The sequence below is a fragment of the Rousettus aegyptiacus genome, unplaced genomic scaffold (genome assembly GCF_014176215.1).
Source record: "Rousettus aegyptiacus isolate mRouAeg1 unplaced genomic scaffold, mRouAeg1.p scaffold_m13_p_2, whole genome shotgun sequence".
In the NCBI taxonomy this organism is placed as follows: domain Eukaryota; kingdom Metazoa; phylum Chordata; class Mammalia; order Chiroptera; family Pteropodidae; genus Rousettus; species Rousettus aegyptiacus.
In genome coordinates, this window is record NW_023416295.1 from 138,635,639 (window position 1) to 138,653,908 (window position 18,270).

Consider the following 18,270-nt stretch of genomic DNA (forward strand, 5'->3'; position numbering starts at 1 on the left):
GAGTCAGGGGAGGAAGGAAAGCAAATACAAGATGGTGTTTTACTGAATTTGCCAGAGCTTCACAAGAAAATAGAACAAGTTGTTCAGTCTTAATTTTGCTAATCTCATGAGTGTGGGATGTCAGTTCATTATGTATTTAATTTGCATACCTCTGATTATAAATGAGATTAAACATTTTTCTTCTTCATGGGCTTTTCAGGTTTTATGGACCTATTCAATGGTTTTTCCCATTTTCTATTCAGCCATTAGCTATATGATTTTTCAGTTGTATGTTATAAATAAACTCTACTAGTTCCTGGCTTTTTACTCCCTTTTTAGTATCTTTTGTTGAAAACAAGTTTCTAACTAAACTATTGTCAAATTTATTAATTCTTTTATCATTTTGTAACAAATATTTTTGAACCTGAGATCATAAAGATATACTGTTTTTAAAATATTTTATAGTTTTGCCCTTTCACATTTTGGTCTTTAGTTGGAGGTGATTTTGAGATGTATGAGGTAATAGTCTAACTTCATTTTTTTTTTCTGCATGGATAAAGAATTTTCCCAGAACCAATGAAAACGTTATTCTTTTCCCCAATTATCTGCAATACTTACTTTTTCTTATGAAAGATATCTGTATATACCATACATTACTTCTAGACTTTTTTCTGTTCCATTTTTTTTTGTTTCACCAATTTGATACTGTCTTAATTTCTACTGATTTATAATAAGCCTTAAAGTAATGTGAGAAGTAGATCTTCCTACCTTGGCCTTCAAGAGTGTTTTGACTGTTTGATGTTAAATCCACAAATCAGTTTTTATGATACAGAATTTCCAATGGGATGAGTAGGATACTCCCCTACCTTTGTTTGTCTTTTAAAAATACTTTTTATAAAATTTTATAATATCTTATTGAAATTTTAGACTTATTTGGTTAATCTTATTTCTAGATTCTTTATATTTTTGATATATTTCAAAAGCTTCTTTTTAATCATTTCACCTTTTATTTGTTGCTGATTTATAAAATGTAGTTGGTTGAATTTTGTTTGTTTGTTTTTAATGTAAAAAATGTGCTGTGTTGTAGTATTATTAATTCTCATAATTTATTCGTTAATTCTTTAGGATTTTCTTTCCCTGTAGACATTCATATTATGTATGAATTACACATAACATGGTTCTTCCATTCTAATCCTTTCATCTTTGATTTATTTTTTCATGCCTTATTATACTGGATGAGAACTCCAATATAAGATTGAATAGATTTGATAATAGCAGGCACCCTTCTTATTCCCAATCTCAATGAAATGTTTGTAATATTTTATAGTAAAGTAAGAATTTGGCTATAGCTATTTTTGTAAATAATCTTAACAAGGTTAAGGAAGTTTTATTTTCTTACTATTTCACTGAGGGATTTTGTCATGTATGATATTGAATTTTGTCAAACACTTTTAAAAAGATCTGTTGGATTATTTTATGCTTTTTAAATATGTTAATATATAAATTATGTTGATTGATTTTCTGATATTAAACTAACTTTGTAATTCTGAGACAAATGCAACTTAGTCTTGATACTAATAGCCAGTATATCTCATAAATTCAAGGTACAATTTAAAATTTTTTAGCATGTCATTGTAACATTGTTGTCACTAATTGAAAGACATTCAGTGTCATCAAGAAGTGCATATACTAGTAAAGGTGACCAATATATTAACAAATAAAATACAATAAATAAAATATTTAAATTATGTTTAAAATGCATATGTATCTTTTTTCATTTTAGATATCACAGGTGGACTTTTGGCCGAGAGAACATTATGTCCCAATTCCAAGACTTTCCTGGGATATCATTATGATACACACTCTCTTTTTGGCTGGTCACAAGCAAAACTTACTTTCTAGTGAGTGGTTTGTAAATCTTCTTCAAATGATTTTGTTTTAATATCCACAAATTTTAATTAAAACATTTTTTTAAATAGGAAAAAATTTGTTTAAACCAGATGTTGCAAGCTATTGTTTCTTAATTTTTTTCAAGGACTAGTAAATAATCTTCCTCTTCTAAGGCTTTGTCTTACTGATTTATTATTTTTATTAAATGTTCTCATTGATTTTACAACTATTTTTAACTACCTGTTGCCATAGCACAAAAGTAGAGCAGAATGGTCTTATAAGAGGTATAAAACCTTGTCTAAGACAAGTAAAGCTAAAATCTTGATTTTAGATAAATGTTAGAGACAATTTGGGGACAATTTTATAACAAAGAAAGTGATTGTTAATAAACTTTACAGTTTGTAGAGGGTATGTGTACGAATACTGTCTCTATCTTACTTTATCGCCTCTGAACTGAGCCATGTTAAGCCTGGTTAATTATGAATGGGTAGAGTCCCCACTGTTAGAGGCATAAGTCAGGATTTGTGCTGCCATAAATTTAATACACTAAGTACAATACACTGAAAGCTTGACAGACAATCCTCTTCTCTTCTGTAATTAACAATCTCAGGTCTTAAAGCATCCTCTCAGTGACCACCTGATTCATGCTACTCCTCTGTGTTAACACCATTTCTGTTCTTTCCCGTGTGCGTCTATTGGGAGACTTTGGTAGCCCACATTAGTAGAATTAGGTTTATGGTTTCAGTTACAGAACACTGTGTTTCCATTTAATGCATTTTTGTCTGTCTAAAACAGGTGTTCATTCCAATTCTGGTTCATTAGAGTACTTTAACAATTTGTCATAAAAATGGGCAAAACGTATATGACTCATAGAATTAGCTTGTTTGATTTATAAAGTGAACTTTAAGAAATACTGGTTTTTAAGGTATGAGGATCAAGATAGAGCTGATTATTTTTGGTCATATACAAATATATTCCATTTTTATGCTTTGGAATATAGCCATTTTCCTAGAGCTCAGGGAATTTAATGTTTGGTGAACATGATAGAGAATTACAAAGCTGAAGAAGAAAAGAAGGGTCATTTAACCAGGCTCTCTCTTACCTACTACTGAAAATCTTTAGGTCTTGATTTGACTGAAAACAAAATAATAAACAAATAGTAAACTTGATAGACAACATTCTGAATATATTTTTTTAATGTAGCTAATTTAAAAAATGGAATCATATGTCACTTAGAAGTTTAAGTGGCTTACAACTATTTGAGGCTTATTCATCTTATTTTAATAAACCATTTCTTCAAATTTCTAGTACAAATGCAAAAAATCAGTTTTTTAGATTTCAGAATGTACCACTCACACCTAAGTTACCCAACAAACTGCTAATTGTGTTTAACTCATCAAGAAATTTAGGCAAGATGATGAAGGAGGAGGAGTTAAAGAGAACTAGAAGTAAATTTAGACGTATATCCCTCTTGAGTGTTGAAAATTATATTTCTGAACACTCTTCATATCTCAGGGATAAAATGATCAGACTTGAAAATTCTGAAGTTAATGAAACTCAATGAAAATTATTTCCCAGAAGGCATAAAAATAGTTTTAAGTGGAAGCATTATCAATCCTCATCTAGAGAAGGCATAAAGAGTGTTTACTGAATTTATTATTAGAGCATCTATCAATCAGTTTAATCAAACAATTTAACTTTCCCCCCTCATTATTTTACCCTTGAGAAATAAAATGATTAGTCTTGGAGTTTTAGTTTAATAATGGTTAAAACTGAGATTCATGTTGTCTAACTAGAGTGAAGCAGATCTGGGGCTATAACTGCTAGGCACAGTTTATAAATTACAGGAAGGAAATGAGTCTTTACCATTGTTATGTGCTAGCTGGTTGTGAGTGGTTTTATATATATTTTCATTTAAACATTACGACAACCCTGTGAAGTTAAGCATTATTAGCCCCATTTTATAGTAAAGTAACATACTCAAAGTTACATGTATTTTATATGGAAGAGCCAGATGGAGTTTAAACCAGATCTATTTTAATGCAAAACCTATTTCAGTTAATTTCTTTTATAGATTTGATTTTTAAATGGTTAAATATAGCCCCCAAATGAATTCTAACTTCTCTCTCAACTATAATTGTAACTTTAACCCCAATATAGGGAAAGAAATATTGGAGGGCCTAACACAGTCCTTATTCTAGAAGTGACTAATATGAGAAAAAAACATCTTTGATTTTTATTCTGTTGACTCTAAAGGGGAATAACTATGCAATTTTGCCTAGGTAACTCATATTTTAATCTTTTCAGCCCCTACACAATGCAATTAACAATAACCACCCTTTAAAACCAAATACTCTCTTGTAAAACAATTAAGAGTATGAAGTTGTCTGTGAGATGAGTCTCCATTCTCAGTGACAATCATCTTGTTCACATTTATATGTTCTCTTCCTGGTAATTAATTTTAAGAACTCCATACTTAATAACCTAGGCTAAATGATATTTTTCTTCACATACCTAAACATAAATTAACATTCTTAAAGGTTTACGTATCAAGATGATGTGACTTTCATCTATTTCAACATCTAAGAAAGTATTAAAGAATTGTCTTTTCTTCCTTCACTCTTTCAAAAGTATTTATTGAGCACCTAGTATGTGAAAGGCATTGTTCTAAGCACTAGAGTATAATACATCAATAAAACAAAAATAAGTCCCTCTTTTCAAGGAACTTTATATTTCACTAGATTTTAGCAAAGTTTTCAAGTATGAAAAGAGGTATATCAATTTTGTAAATACATCAATTTTATCGTGTGTAAAATTGTACACATATGAATTGAAACAGCTGTCAGTTTCAGTGGAGTTACAGGGTGGTTTGATATAAGAGACAAAAAATAAGTACTAGAAGAATATGAATAGCAATAAAAATTAAAGTGAAGCTGAAATAGAGTGGAGACCAGATTTAGAATGATAAAGAAAAGAAATGGTTAAATTCAAACAAAAGGAAACACTTATAATAACGCTATTAAAAATTTACACAAGTATACCTTTTCATATACATGTAAGATTTTCTTAAGGAAATATGTTCAATTATCAAATAAAAATTACTGGTATTTTCAACATTAGTATAAAGGCCACCATGGTTGCATATTAAAATAAAATTTTTAAAAATGTTGTGTCCCAGGTCTCATCCTTAGATAGTCTGATAAAGGGTGGTGCATTGGCATTGCTTCTTTTTAAAGCTCTCAGATGTTTCTAATATACAGCCATGGTTGAGAGTCCCTATACTGGCACTGTAGTATAACTCACAATAAATTTTAGTGTAAGAAAATTTGGTTTGGATGTTTATCATTGGCTTTTAACAACTGTTTAATGAAATGTGTAAAATAGTTTACATATGGTAATTTTTTTATTCTCCTCATTCCCTGCATTTCATGTTCATAGAGATTTATACTTTTTTCTTTAAGCCTACGGTAACTGGTGTTCCTAGGTTTTTGATAAAATATTTAAATTACATGAAATTGGGAATGAATTGTTCATATACTTTACGATCATGTTTTCTGAGGGGAAAAAAGAATCTTTTTGGAACAATTCTGAACAGAGTTTTTCTTATGTTTTCTCCAGTGCTTGTCAGAATGCTACAGGAAACAGAGCATTTGTTTTGAGTTGTTCAACATTTGCCGGGAGCGGGAAATACACTGGCCATTGGTTGGGTGATAACTTTTCACGTTGGAAAGATATGCATATGTCGATCATTGGAATGCTAGAATTTAATCTCTTTGGAATTCCATATGTAAGTTTTAAAATTAAACAATTAATTAAATTAAGGTCTATCTGTTAATATTATTCAGTTGTGGCAAACCTACTTCTATGAAGATAACATACACTCAAGTTCTTTTCAGAACATTGTAAATAATATACTTCATTTGGGTACTGTAGAATTGCCCCCAACTAATGCAGATCTCAAGAACCACATATTTCTTAATTATTTGTTGTTTGTTTTATATACACTTGGTCGTGGTAAAACTGGAGAAGTTCATTTCTTCTGTCATTCACCTCTATCCTTACCTCATTTACAACTCTTCTACAACCCATTATTATAAGCTTTATAGATAATGGATGGGAAAAGGGACAAACATCTTGGAAGGAGAGATATAGCAAGTTCACTCAGAGGTGTTTCCATCTTCTATTAAGGGTAGGGTGGATGTGATATTAAACCAGCAAAATACTCCTAACACGCAGCAAAATACTTCCTTATCTGAGCCCTAGTGATAACAAGCTTAGCTATTAAAGGATTTGCTGCTATGTTGACAAATTTGAAAGTTTTATTGTAGCAGATATCCCAAAGACGTTTTACAAGAGACAATATAGAATAGTATTTATTTTATTTTAGAAAACTGCAAATAAAATTGTTGTAAACTCTCCAATTTAGTGGGAATTACATGTTTTTCAAACAATGGATTAGGTACTTTCAAAGAGGAATTGCTAAACAAATATTGAAAATGAAGGATAGCTTCAAGTTTTGTCTTGACCAAAAACTACCAGAGGCAAAACTTATAAGTAGCCTCATCATGGAAGGGAGCATGAACTGGTCTCTCTTCGCCAAAAATCTCAGAGTTTTAGTAGAGTGTAGATTACAACCTCTGTGGTTTGGGAGACTAACATTTTTATTACAAGCAACATGTTTTATGACTCCATGCTTTACTTTTTTATGACTTTTTAGCCTACAAACTTTGACATTTATTGAGTTTTGGGTTTAAAGATTACAGTTCTGAGAGAACAAGAGAGGCTCTGGAATAAAACAATTCGAAGACAGGGAGGCTTTCGTTGGATGTCAGGAAGCAAAGCATCTGTAACTTTATCTAATAAAAAGGAGAGTATAGTCAGGTGCAATAATCCCGGGGCCTTTCATTCCAGCCCAGGTGGTTCGCCATTAAGGTTTTGGATTAACTAAATGTTTTGTCTTTAACACTCATATTGAGACAGAAAATTTACAGTACTATCTGTGGAAAAAAAAAAAAAAAAGCATCTGTAGGCATATTGGGTTACCCAAAGACTCCTTGCTAATACCAGGATATAGCCCATTGTTTTTTTAATCGCTGCTGGACAAGAGGGACTTGTCACTATTTTATTTCAAATGGTTTTCTCAAAAGCGTTTTCACTTTCATATTCCACATCCTGAAAACAATATCTCTGTGTTCTTAAACATATTTGTCATTAAATTAAAGTAGTATAACCCGAAATATTTCAATGCAGGTTTTATGGCAAAATTAATTAATGATATATTTTGAAGTCATGAAAATCTTTCCCCAGGTTGGAGCTGATATATGTGGGTTTAATGAAGAGACAACTTATGAACTTTGCCTGCGTTGGATGCAACTTGGGGCATTTTATCCCTTTTCCAGAAATCATAATGCAATTGGAAATAAGGTGAGTCAAAGTTAATGTAAGATGATAACTGCTATATTCAGTATTAACCTGTATTTTGGAACTAGGGTTATAAAATTATATATAATCATAAAAAATAAATTTAAAAAACGTTTCAACATAGCTATTGAAATGTGTGATTGTTTTTAAAAATTACATCTTATTGATTGATTTTATCGAGAGCTGTGAGAGACTAATAAATGTTAGGAAAATAGCTTTTCTAAAATTGTTTTAGAAAATGCACTGTTTATAATTTCTAAAAGAGGGGGTACATTACATCATTTTAAATAACCTGTGAACAAATTTTGCCATTTTAACATAAGGTAGCTGCAGACAAACCTGTGATGTGTGTAGTTATCCTTCCTTATTAGCTTGTAATCTACTACCTTTCAAGTTTTTGTTTTGATGGCAGACAGATATTATAGAATGATGTGATACAATGAAGGCAAAATCATTCCTTAGTCAATGGCTATGAACTTGCCCTCCCTCTTGAAGAGAAGGTATAGTCATGATCTTTCACCTAGAAATAATTTGAAACTTTGCTGTTAGCTGGGTATACAAACTATATAATACACTAATAACTTTTCGGAATGTATTTAATTGAGAAACAACTCTGCAATAACCTACGAAAGGCTTTCAAGTACAGGGAAACAATATTTTCAAGAATTTCTGTTTCTCTCTAACCTACTCCCCCCCCCAACAAAAAAAAAGAAAAGACAAAGACAAAAAGAACACTTAACAATTCTCACTTCAGGTAATAAGTCTTTTGAAATGTTTCTCTTTTATAGGAACAAGACCCTGGGGCTTTTGGAGAAGAGTTCGCTACAATTTCTCGTTCTGCATTAAGGATTAGATATTTATTGCTGCCTTACTTATACACTCTCTTCTACCAGTCTCATGTCAGTGGAAGTACAGTGGTCCGAGGATTGATGCATGAGTAAATCACATTTAATAATTATTCTTGTTTTACATTTTCTACCACGTAGATCCTCGAAACCTGGGTTCTCCTACTAAGGGAATTATTGGGGGAATAAAGAAATAGGTAAATCAGTTTTCCCCCCACCAACTATGATTAGAAATAATTTATGGATTTGAGAATTAATTAAGAAACCATTTTCAGCACTCAACAAAAGCAAAAGATATGTCTTGCTGTCTAAATAGTATGGAATGTAGAAAAAGGATAAAATAGAGTTCCTGCCCACAGAGAACTGGGAAGATGGCAACTAACAGATTTGAAAGAAATTGAGGATGATATAGAACATTATATATTTGTGTCCTGATTGTGTGGCATAGGCTATAAAGTGCTTTATAAAGTGCTATAAAAATTCGAAAGGCAAGTCCACTGTGAAATAAACAAGGACAGCTTTGTGAAGGAGGTAGGATTGATGCTGAACCCTTAAAGGCTGTTGAGGATGCAAAAAGAAACAACCAAAACTTAGACAATTTGACTACTTGGCACTATTTTGAGTTTAGCTTTAATGCCATTTATCTTTTGGTCCAACTCTAATTGCTTTACTTGATGATTAGATTTTATTCCCAAAACATTGCTTGTACCCTACACCTTTCTCTATTTATCTTTTTGCTTTTCTTGAAGCTGAAGTGGGTTAAAACTTTAGTTACTTATATTTGAAAAATATAATTTAATCAATCTCATGTTTTTACCCTAAAACTCTAGATTTACTTCAGATCCTGAGACTCAGGATATTGACAGAGCATTCCTTTGGGGGCCCGCTTTAATGATTACTCCAGTTCTTGAAGAGGCAAGTACCAGAATTTTATATCAGCACAATATAGTTAATCATAGCAGTTTACACTGGTGCCATTTGATACCTAACAGCTATTTCCGGCTTGCCATATTCTCTATTTTTCTTACATCATTTTCATTATTTTCTTTGAAAATAATATATTTATATATTTATTTTACATTACATAAAATATACCTCGTGTTAAGTAAATCTCAACAAAACTGAAATATGCTTCTACTATTCAGAGATTCTGAATTCGTTCTCAAATAATTTACAGAAATAAGATATTGACCCTCAAATATATGCCACATTAAAAAGAATAGAGATAAAGTACTTTGTTCCCCTATGCCAATGTAATAGCAAGGAAGCCTATTTTGAGAACATCAATTGCTTCATTTGTCTTTTCCAAAAATATCTAAATTCTTGATTGAAATCCATTTATCCTTCTCCAGATAGTTGTCTTAGCCATACTTTAGTCACAAGAGGAGAGGATAACATGAATGTAATCTGAAAGAATTGGGAGTGAAAACCACATATGCAGTAAAATAGGCAGGATGGGTGTCAAGAGAATGATTTGACAGCAAATCTGTGCAAACTTTTAGAACAAAATATTAGAATTCCAAGCGATAGAAAAAATACTTTCAAGGCTGCCTGTTTATTGTGTTGAATTTCTCTAGCTATGATGAACTTGTTACAGCTATATGAGAACTGAAATTGGGCCTTTATGGGATTTTTCAGAACAACTATTTTCTATATTTCTGGATTGTTTTTGACCTTTCCACAACTCTCTCTAAACACACACACATACAAATGCATATGAGTATAATATAGGCCTACCTAATATATGTACATATAAGACATACTCATAATAATATATATAACATACACAAGAACAAGTGACCTGTACTTAGAACTCAAAAGTTTTAAAATAAATTGATAAGTATTTCATATTTTATATTTTTAATAACTATATCACAATTGCCATTAAGCTAAAGTGCCGCAAAGTAATCTCATGGTTAGTAATCGAATATATCTACATTGTTCTGAGACAATATTTTGAAATACAGAAAACTCAATAAGACTTCTTAGAAAACATTATCAATAGTGTACATTAAAATTCCATAATCTAGGCATGAAAAATATTTTCTGAGAGATCGTCCATGTTTTATGGAGCTTCTCTAGTTCTATTGCATAATCATGTATGAGTTGACTAGCACTTGGTTTAAGTGCTTAATAAGATAGGATTCAATTTTCAGAGAGCCAAATGTATTTTTACTTAAATGTTTTAATAACAAAATAATTTGAAAACTCAAATGTTTTCTTTTTTTCAAAGGGAGCAAGATCTGTGTCTGTGTATTTTCCTGAAGCATCCTGGTTTGACTTTTATACAGTATGTATTTTGGACATCTTATAGAAATAATAACATAAATCTATGAGCTCAGATTTATATGTTATTTTTTTCAATGTTTTTATATGAATTCTAGCGCCTTGGACTGTATAATTCTGATGATCTGGTTCTTTCTGAAGCCCTTTGTTTATAGTTGTTTGCTCTTCTCAAAATAGTAGAATTAGGCCACACATAGATTGGCAAATATTTAAGGTGAGAGATGGAATGAATTTTTTTAGAAGGAAAGTAGACATTTATTCTATACAAACATTTAAATTCTTAAAAGGAAATGACTCCCCATAGTGATGTTTCTTTATGTCAGAGTGTAATAGTTTTTATAACCCATGAATCAGATACTTTGTCTTGTAAACAACAGAAACCCTTTCAAGGCAGCTCAAGTATGGGGTTTATGATGGGGATATGCATGAACTGATATAAGAAATCTTATGGAAATCCAAGAATAGCAAACTGCAATTAACTATGTGTAACAGCACTGGATTTCCTGGAGAAATTCAGGACTCAACGACAAAAGTTTGTGAAATCTCAACCCAGTATTGGACCATTACCAAGACTCAGCATTCCTTGGGACCATTTTTGTTTTATTAACAACTGGCTTCCAAAGGGCCTCAGCTTCTAATGGACTTATATTTTAATATATATCCTTTGTGCTGCTATGATTAAGTTGCATCCTTTTTTCCATGTTTTATAGTTCGAATTCTCTCAAATACAATATTACTGATCTAAATCATTTTTTCTGCACGAGCTACACCTAGCCTCCTAAGCAGTGGGAACTATGGGAACTGTGTTTCTCCACGATGGGAGGGCAGAATGTGACATCTCTGCTATAAAGCAGCTATTTTAGCTGAGTTCGCTTCTTCCGTTCTTTAAAATTTTTTGATGAGCATTGGCTAATCTCATCCAGTCTTCAAGAAATTTTTATGAGAATAAGTTTTCACAACAGGCATAGGACTAAAAATGGAAGAAAGGACATGCAATCTATTTTCAAAATATTGGTTAGTTCTGACTGGGGCTAGTGGTATTAAGAATTCTCCATTTCCTGGTCAGATCATTATAGTATCTTAAACAATTAAAACAGTGGTTTTTAAACTATATTCTGCAGAGATGCTTCATAAATTCCTTAAATATTTGCATTACATTTCATTTCTTAAAACTAAACTTCTAAAAAGAGTGTAATAAAAATGTTCACACAAAAGTGTTATTACATCAAATTTTAACACTTTGGAGCCCAACGTCATGTTAACTTGTATTGTTGTTTAACTTTTTAGTAAACAAATGTGGTTATAAAGTTGAACTTTTAAAATAAGTTCAAGTGTTTTACATTTTGGAGTTTATATTATATATATATATATATATATATATATATATAATTTTTTTTTTTCTTTTTAAACACTGGTATAGATATTTAAGTCATCCTTCCTTTTAGTGAATTCCACATGTGCTTTGTTTAATTTAAACAGAAGTTTGGATTTTAACTTCCTGTGTCTCCTGAAATGTATTACTTGTTACCATTTATGTAACTGGAGTGGTTAACTCTGGCTTGTTTTGTGCTAGGGGGGTCAAGTATCACCTTCTTGGCAGAAGAAATCTGTTGAAGTTCCTGCACCTCTGGATATAATTCCTCTTTTCATCCGTGGAGGATATATTCTGCCAACCCAACTACCAGCCAGAACAACAGAGCTGAGGTATCAGGCAAATCCTGTTAGGAGACGTCACACTGAGCTAGGGATTTGACCTTCCCATTGTGGTCAAACTTCCTACTTGGGGAGTGTCTGAGAATGGCCTTTTTGTGAGTAGGAGGTCAGCGACAGGAGAGTGGCTCAATCTGTAGTACACTTAATTATTGGTCTATGAGTGTGATTGCATTTGTGTATGTGTGTCAGCGTGGTCATGTGTGTATATGAGAGAGAGAAAAAAGAGAAGGAAAAGGAGTGAGAGGTTAGTAGACGATATGCTTGAGCATTCGATTCAATTCCAACCAATCCTGCTGGGAATATCTTTACATTATTTTTAAGACAGCCAGTGATTTCTAGTTCTTGCATTCTCTTCTAGGTTTTATATGAAGGCTAGGTCAAGGTCCTCATGCTTTTATCCATTGAGGTTATATTTAATTAGCTGTTTCTTCTCCATAGATATGCAATCAAAGATTTCGTCTAACAAAAAAGCACTTTTTAAAGCAGTAATAATTATTTTATATTTCTATTTCATATCAAAGGTTCATGATAGCAAATCAGAACCCCTAATCAGCATTAATTGAAAATAAAATCAACTGAAAATATGCATTATTATTAGAGAGAAGTTTTGGCTAGACATTTTTGAAATATTGAAAAGTCCCTGAGGACACCCTCAGCTATATAATAGATCCATAGTTTCCAAACACTAACTTGAAAAATAGATTAATTTGGTTTAAGTTAGTATATTATTGTTCATTGCCAAGAAAGAAAAGACGGTTTCACGCCTAACTTTCCATTTCGATAGAAAAATTTAATGAAATAAGTATATTTTACATAAAACCAAAATATTTTCTTTAAAGAATCACCGTAACTCAACTTCTCCAAAAGACAGTTGTATCGCTTGGACTGTGCAGTTCTCTTCTCATTATACAATTTTCTGTTGCCAAGTGGTTACGATCGAATCCTTGAGTTCTGTCTCCATTGTGGAATCATGAAAACAAGGAACAAGTATTCTGGCACCCTTGCTCCTGAGACATTAATACATCACCCGGCAGAGCACACTCTCGAAATTACTATTCGAGCTTCATTTCCCTGTAATCCCATTGGTTATACTTCAAAATTAGCTCCACGGTTCCCAGATCCAATGGCTTTGGCAGCTTTGTTATAATGTTCTCTTTGTTGTAGACAAGCCAAAGAAACTGAAGGGTGCACCCTCAATTAGCATGGCATAATAATTACGTTATCACATTATTCATTATTAAAACCTTCACTTTTTTTCAAGTGGAATGCATGTAAGAGGCCTGCGGTGCTATTGCAATCACTTCTTCCTCCATCCCACCTCCAGATTGAGCTTTTCAGAGCAGAAAGAGGTTGCTTAAGGATGTTTTAAGTTTCCTATCACTAGAAGTATTCAAGGATAAACTAAGTGGAAATTTGGTGAAGATGTTTAAGAACGGACTCAACATTTTTCTAGGTAGTTCCATGAGATAGATGTATGGAGTTAGGTCCTTCTAACTCTGAAAACACAATATTTGTTTTCTTTTTTTTACAGCCGTATGAATCCTTTTAGCCTCATAATTGCCCTAGATGAACGAGGAGAAGCATCTGGCTCCCTTTTCTGGGATGATGGTGACTCTATTGGTAAGTAGACCAACATGTACAACAGTTGAAATGTTCTGGATTTCAAAATGACTCTACTCAAAATTAAAAATTGGAGACCTATACCAATAAAGAAAGTAAGATATAATGGACACCATGGCAAGATTCTACTTTCCCCAGCATACCTGAAATTTTCCTCATATCTGGCTAGTCCTCTGGGATAAGCAACACTGGTGAGAGCATTATCTCCAGAGAGGGGCTAACGAATTATGCTATGGTTACCTGAGGGGAGGGAGCATTTATCTTATTAGTATGCTAAAATAAAAACTTTCTCATTACTTTATTCTCACTTTGGAAGGAATGGAGATTCCAGTCTTAAGAAATCAAACTTTCAGTGGAAGTTTGTAAGAACTTGACTCTGGTGACATAAATGTTAGGCTAGAGGAAGGAAGAACTGCTGAGATTCTATGGTGCAGAAATGGACCATCACTTGAAAAGTGATGTATAGTGGAGGAAGAGGTATAGCTTGAACCAGGAAAACAGGTCAAAACTTAGGTGGCTAAGGCACAATATCAGTGGTTTTGTTTATTCATTTATCTCTTAGTCTCATTTTCTCCTTCAGTCTAATCTTATAGCTGAGCAAACTATAGAAAAGGCTTTCCCTGGAACAATAGAAATGTGAAGAAGATAAGAATGTTCTATATAGACTGACAAATATATTTAAAGCAGCCACATTTTAAAAGTCAGAAATGGGTTTTCAAGGAAATGGGCACTATTCCACAGTGATCATAATGCCTGTGGGGTCACTGCTGAGAACATTTCATTTGTCCCCATGTTAGCTGACTTTACGTCCATCTTTTCTTTCCTTTCCCTCCATTCATAAGCAAGAAAGATAGGGATGAATGAGAATCATTTTCATAAGGAAGATGAAAAGGTAGAAAAAGTGAATGTGAAGATAAATAGGGAGATACTCCTAATCTCACATGTAGACAATAAGGCCAGTAGCATCTGTGGTAGAAATTAAGAAACAGTAAAGAGGCTGCCAGTGCCTGTATTTTCATAGTAACCAGCTTTCTCGAGGGCCCTTTTTCTTTTTCTTCTTCTTTTTTTTCAGTAAATTACCTCAGGAAGCACTGATTAAATCTCTAACACTAGAAAAAGATTGTTTTAGAGGACGGGAATTGAAATCAAAATTTCCATCTGTGATTGCGAGTTTGTGTATATGGACAACAGAGAGAAGTGTGGGAGGAGGTTGTCTACAGAGTGCTATATCCCTCCTTACTAAAGTGTTGAAAACTTGTCTAAAACAAAACTTCTTTCTCTCTATTTTTCCATATAAAGTAAGGACGGAAAATGAGGGAAAAAGTGGGAAGCATGGTAAGACGACAAGGCCAACTTTATCAGGTTAACTGTTTTTTATTTTTCAAAGAGCATCATGAAAAATGTAAGTTTGAGGCCAATGATGATTCAAATATATTTTGCCCAGTAATTGCTAGGTAATTTAGAGGATTCCAAGTACAAGGCTTTGCCAAGACCCTATAGACTTAGAGTTTAATTGATGAGAATTTAAATTTAAAAAAATATTAAAAGATAAAACTGACCTTTATAGTCTAATGTTAATACTTATTTTGCAGATTCTGTTGAAAAGGATGAGTACTTCTATGTTGAATACCAATTCAGTAATGTAAGTTTAAATATTCAATATTCGTTGTGATATAATAGTTCATTTTTATGAAGAAATATATATTCTAAGGGATTTTAAAAATAGGAAGCATTTTAAAGTATTGGCAGTTCTCCAAACCACATCTTGCTGTACACTTCTGTGTATTGTTATCATTCATTTAAAATTCTTTTCTCTATTAACAACAGAGAGCTCTGAATGCAACCGTGGTTAAAAATGGCTACCGTGGAATTGCTTCTCTTGTGTATGGCACTGTTCAGATCCTTGGTTTCACTTCAAAGCCAAATGTTATTTTTGTGAATGGAGACACTGTCCCAGCCAGTAGAATACAGTATCATTCCAATGGGGTAAGCTTTAAACACTATTGACTTAAAAGGCAAATTTTCCTTATTAAATCTCAAGTACTAATAATTGAGTTTTCTCTGAAGGTTGCTTCCTTGCAAGAAACACAGATCATGTTTCTGAAATAACAACTTGAATATTTCTGAAACTCAAGGAAGAAAAATGAGCACAGAGCTATATTTCTAGATAAAAGTATGCCCATGTCAGGGCTAGAAACTTTGTTGGATTAAATATCACAAACGATATCATGTAAGGTTGGTGTCTTCCTTGGAAAATGTAACATAAAGGAAAGATAAGATAGGTGACTAAAATAAGTGAGAATAAACTTTACAGAAAATTGGAAGTGGAAAGTTCTGAAGAGGGGCTGTATTTCAATTATTTTCCTTTAGCGGATGAGAAAACTGAGCATTCGGTGAGGTAAAGTTACTTATCAAGGTCGTGTACTTTAATAATTGACAGAACTGAGTCTTGACCTTGAAACTCCTGACATTTCACAGCTCTTCTACTCTGTTCCATTTGGAAATTAAACATTATCGAGCTCCTATTAAGAGCTTGGAAGTATGTATTTGCTATAAAAACATGCTTATAGATAAAAGACATGATCCCCACCCCTGAAGAATTTAATAGCAGGCAGAATAGACACCAAAGCCATGTAATAGGAGGAAGGATATATATAGATTTCAGAGCCTCTGAAGCCCTCACTGCATTTCTAAAATCTTATCACACAATACAATGTAATGGTCTTTCATATGTGTATAGAGTGGTGGCACAGAGCTTAAGATACTGAACTTTCATTTCCTTCTTTAAAATTAAGAAATAATTGATAATGAGGTCATTTGAATAGTAATCTATTCAAAACTTACCCCTCTCTAATTGAATGGATTTTCCATCTGGGGAAATTTTTGAGTAAGTTATTTGACATCTTAATCATAATAGTAATTCTTCATTTGAAGTTTTATAATTTACCAAGGACTTTTAGCTACATAAGTTTGTTTGATCCTCACCATCCTCCTGAGCATAGATCTGTGTGGCCAATATTATCATCCAAATTTTAGGTAGGAAGAAGCAGTATCTTAGGATTATCTGACAGTATCAAAGCGACAGGAAACCTGAGCTGCCCTTCCTTTTTCCTCTGCTCTCCTTCTTTTTTCTCAGTTCCTGATAAATGAAAAGTGATTGATTAGGTCAAGAAAACAAAATAAAAACATCTCTGTTGGAAAATTATTATCACAAATTTTGGTTTCACGTATGTGTGTAAGCTGCTTTTGAATAAGAGAAAAAGTTCTGGAAGAACTTAATAAAGTTTTGTAGAATACAAAGCTTTCTTTTGAATAAATTAAACTGTTTAGTTGAAAGTTACATAGACATTTCATTAAAGTCTGTGAATCACTTAATAACTGTAATTTCTCCAATATAGAATATATATTGGATAAAAAATATATAATATACAGAGTACCTGTAAATATTTAAAAATTATTCCTAACACTTGTAACATCTGATTATCTTTTATAACATCATAAGTTAATTATGATAACTGCAACTATAACTAAATTTCTTTATATTGGTTTACTTCTTTTCATTTATTTCACCTCTTGTCTGTTACAGAAAATCACTTTATGGATATCTGCGCCCCTTTTCCAGGACCTGAGCATTTCATTTGAGAATTGAAAAAAAAAAAAAAATTAATAACAACCCAAACAGCTGTAGTGAAAAGTTATCTACACCAGTTATTTAGAACAATTAAAGACAATTTGGATAATATGGAAATTGTTTAATTTGAATAGCAATACAATTAAAGCATTTTAATCTTTTATGTTGTCTACGTGTATTACTCAGATTGTCTGACAGTGTCTCTTACAAACGCTGGACAAAATGCTAGATTAAACTTCTTCTACCTTATAAGGACTGATATATGCTGAAATGATGAACTGATAAGTAAGATTATGTTTCCTAGTCTTCAAAGCAAATCTTTGAAAAAATCCATGGTGGTGTTTTTAGATGAAGAGAAGGCTTGTGAGCTCAATGAAACTGGGTTTCTAGCAAAATGTAACATTTTGTAAACCCTAACTTTTCAGCAGAAATGGTAATTTTTTAAAAATTTGGAACATATATTTGATTTCCATTTTAGATTATCTGAATTTTTTTTTAGGAGCAAAATAATAAAATATAATTTTTTGTTTTGGCGAGTTGGAGAAATCTCTGAGCACAAATTTACTAGTGGAAGTCAGGTATTTCAAGAAACCGTTTATTTAATTTTTCAAAGTACTAGCAGTCATTTACTGCATCAAGGTAACTATTCAGTGGTGACTAGAGTATTGAAGTAGGAGAAAACCAAGAGAGAGAGCTTAAGGTCCCAAAGCCAAGTAAAGAAAGTCTTCTATGACTTTCATGAAGGGGAGTGAGTAGACTTTTGGGTAAAATTCTGTGGACAGATCAAGTAAATAGGCTTGAGAAGTGACCAGTGGGTTAGTCAAGGTGAGCATCGTTGGTGAACATAACAAGAGGGGGTTGGGTGGACTGGGGTAGGTCTAAGAA

The 18,270-nt window shown here is 32.4% G+C and overlaps 1 protein-coding gene across 8 annotated transcripts in view; it reads left to right on the top strand.

Moving 5' to 3' along the window:
- The window catches only part of LOC107514213 (maltase-glucoamylase, intestinal), a 177,340-nt gene extending 159,823 nt beyond the window's left edge, over positions 1 to 17,517 (top strand). For all 8 annotated transcript variants that reach the window (XM_016151710.2, XM_036236620.1, XM_036236622.1 and 5 more), the window contains 11 exons: positions 1,763 to 1,880; positions 5,488 to 5,656; positions 7,177 to 7,293; positions 8,079 to 8,227; positions 8,966 to 9,050; positions 10,369 to 10,425; positions 11,995 to 12,125; positions 13,666 to 13,754; positions 15,347 to 15,396; positions 15,582 to 15,740; positions 17,341 to 17,517. In XM_016151710.2, coding sequence (XP_016007196.1) covers positions 1,763 to 1,880; positions 5,488 to 5,656; positions 7,177 to 7,293; positions 8,079 to 8,227; positions 8,966 to 9,050; positions 10,369 to 10,425; positions 11,995 to 12,125; positions 13,666 to 13,754; positions 15,347 to 15,396; positions 15,582 to 15,740; positions 17,341 to 17,403 — 1,187 coding nt within the window. In that variant the 3' untranslated portion in view covers positions 17,404 to 17,517. The remainder of the gene's footprint in view (positions 1 to 1,762; positions 1,881 to 5,487; positions 5,657 to 7,176; positions 7,294 to 8,078; positions 8,228 to 8,965; positions 9,051 to 10,368; positions 10,426 to 11,994; positions 12,126 to 13,665; positions 13,755 to 15,346; positions 15,397 to 15,581; positions 15,741 to 17,340) is intronic.
- Positions 17,518 to 18,270: the final 753 nt, after the last annotated feature.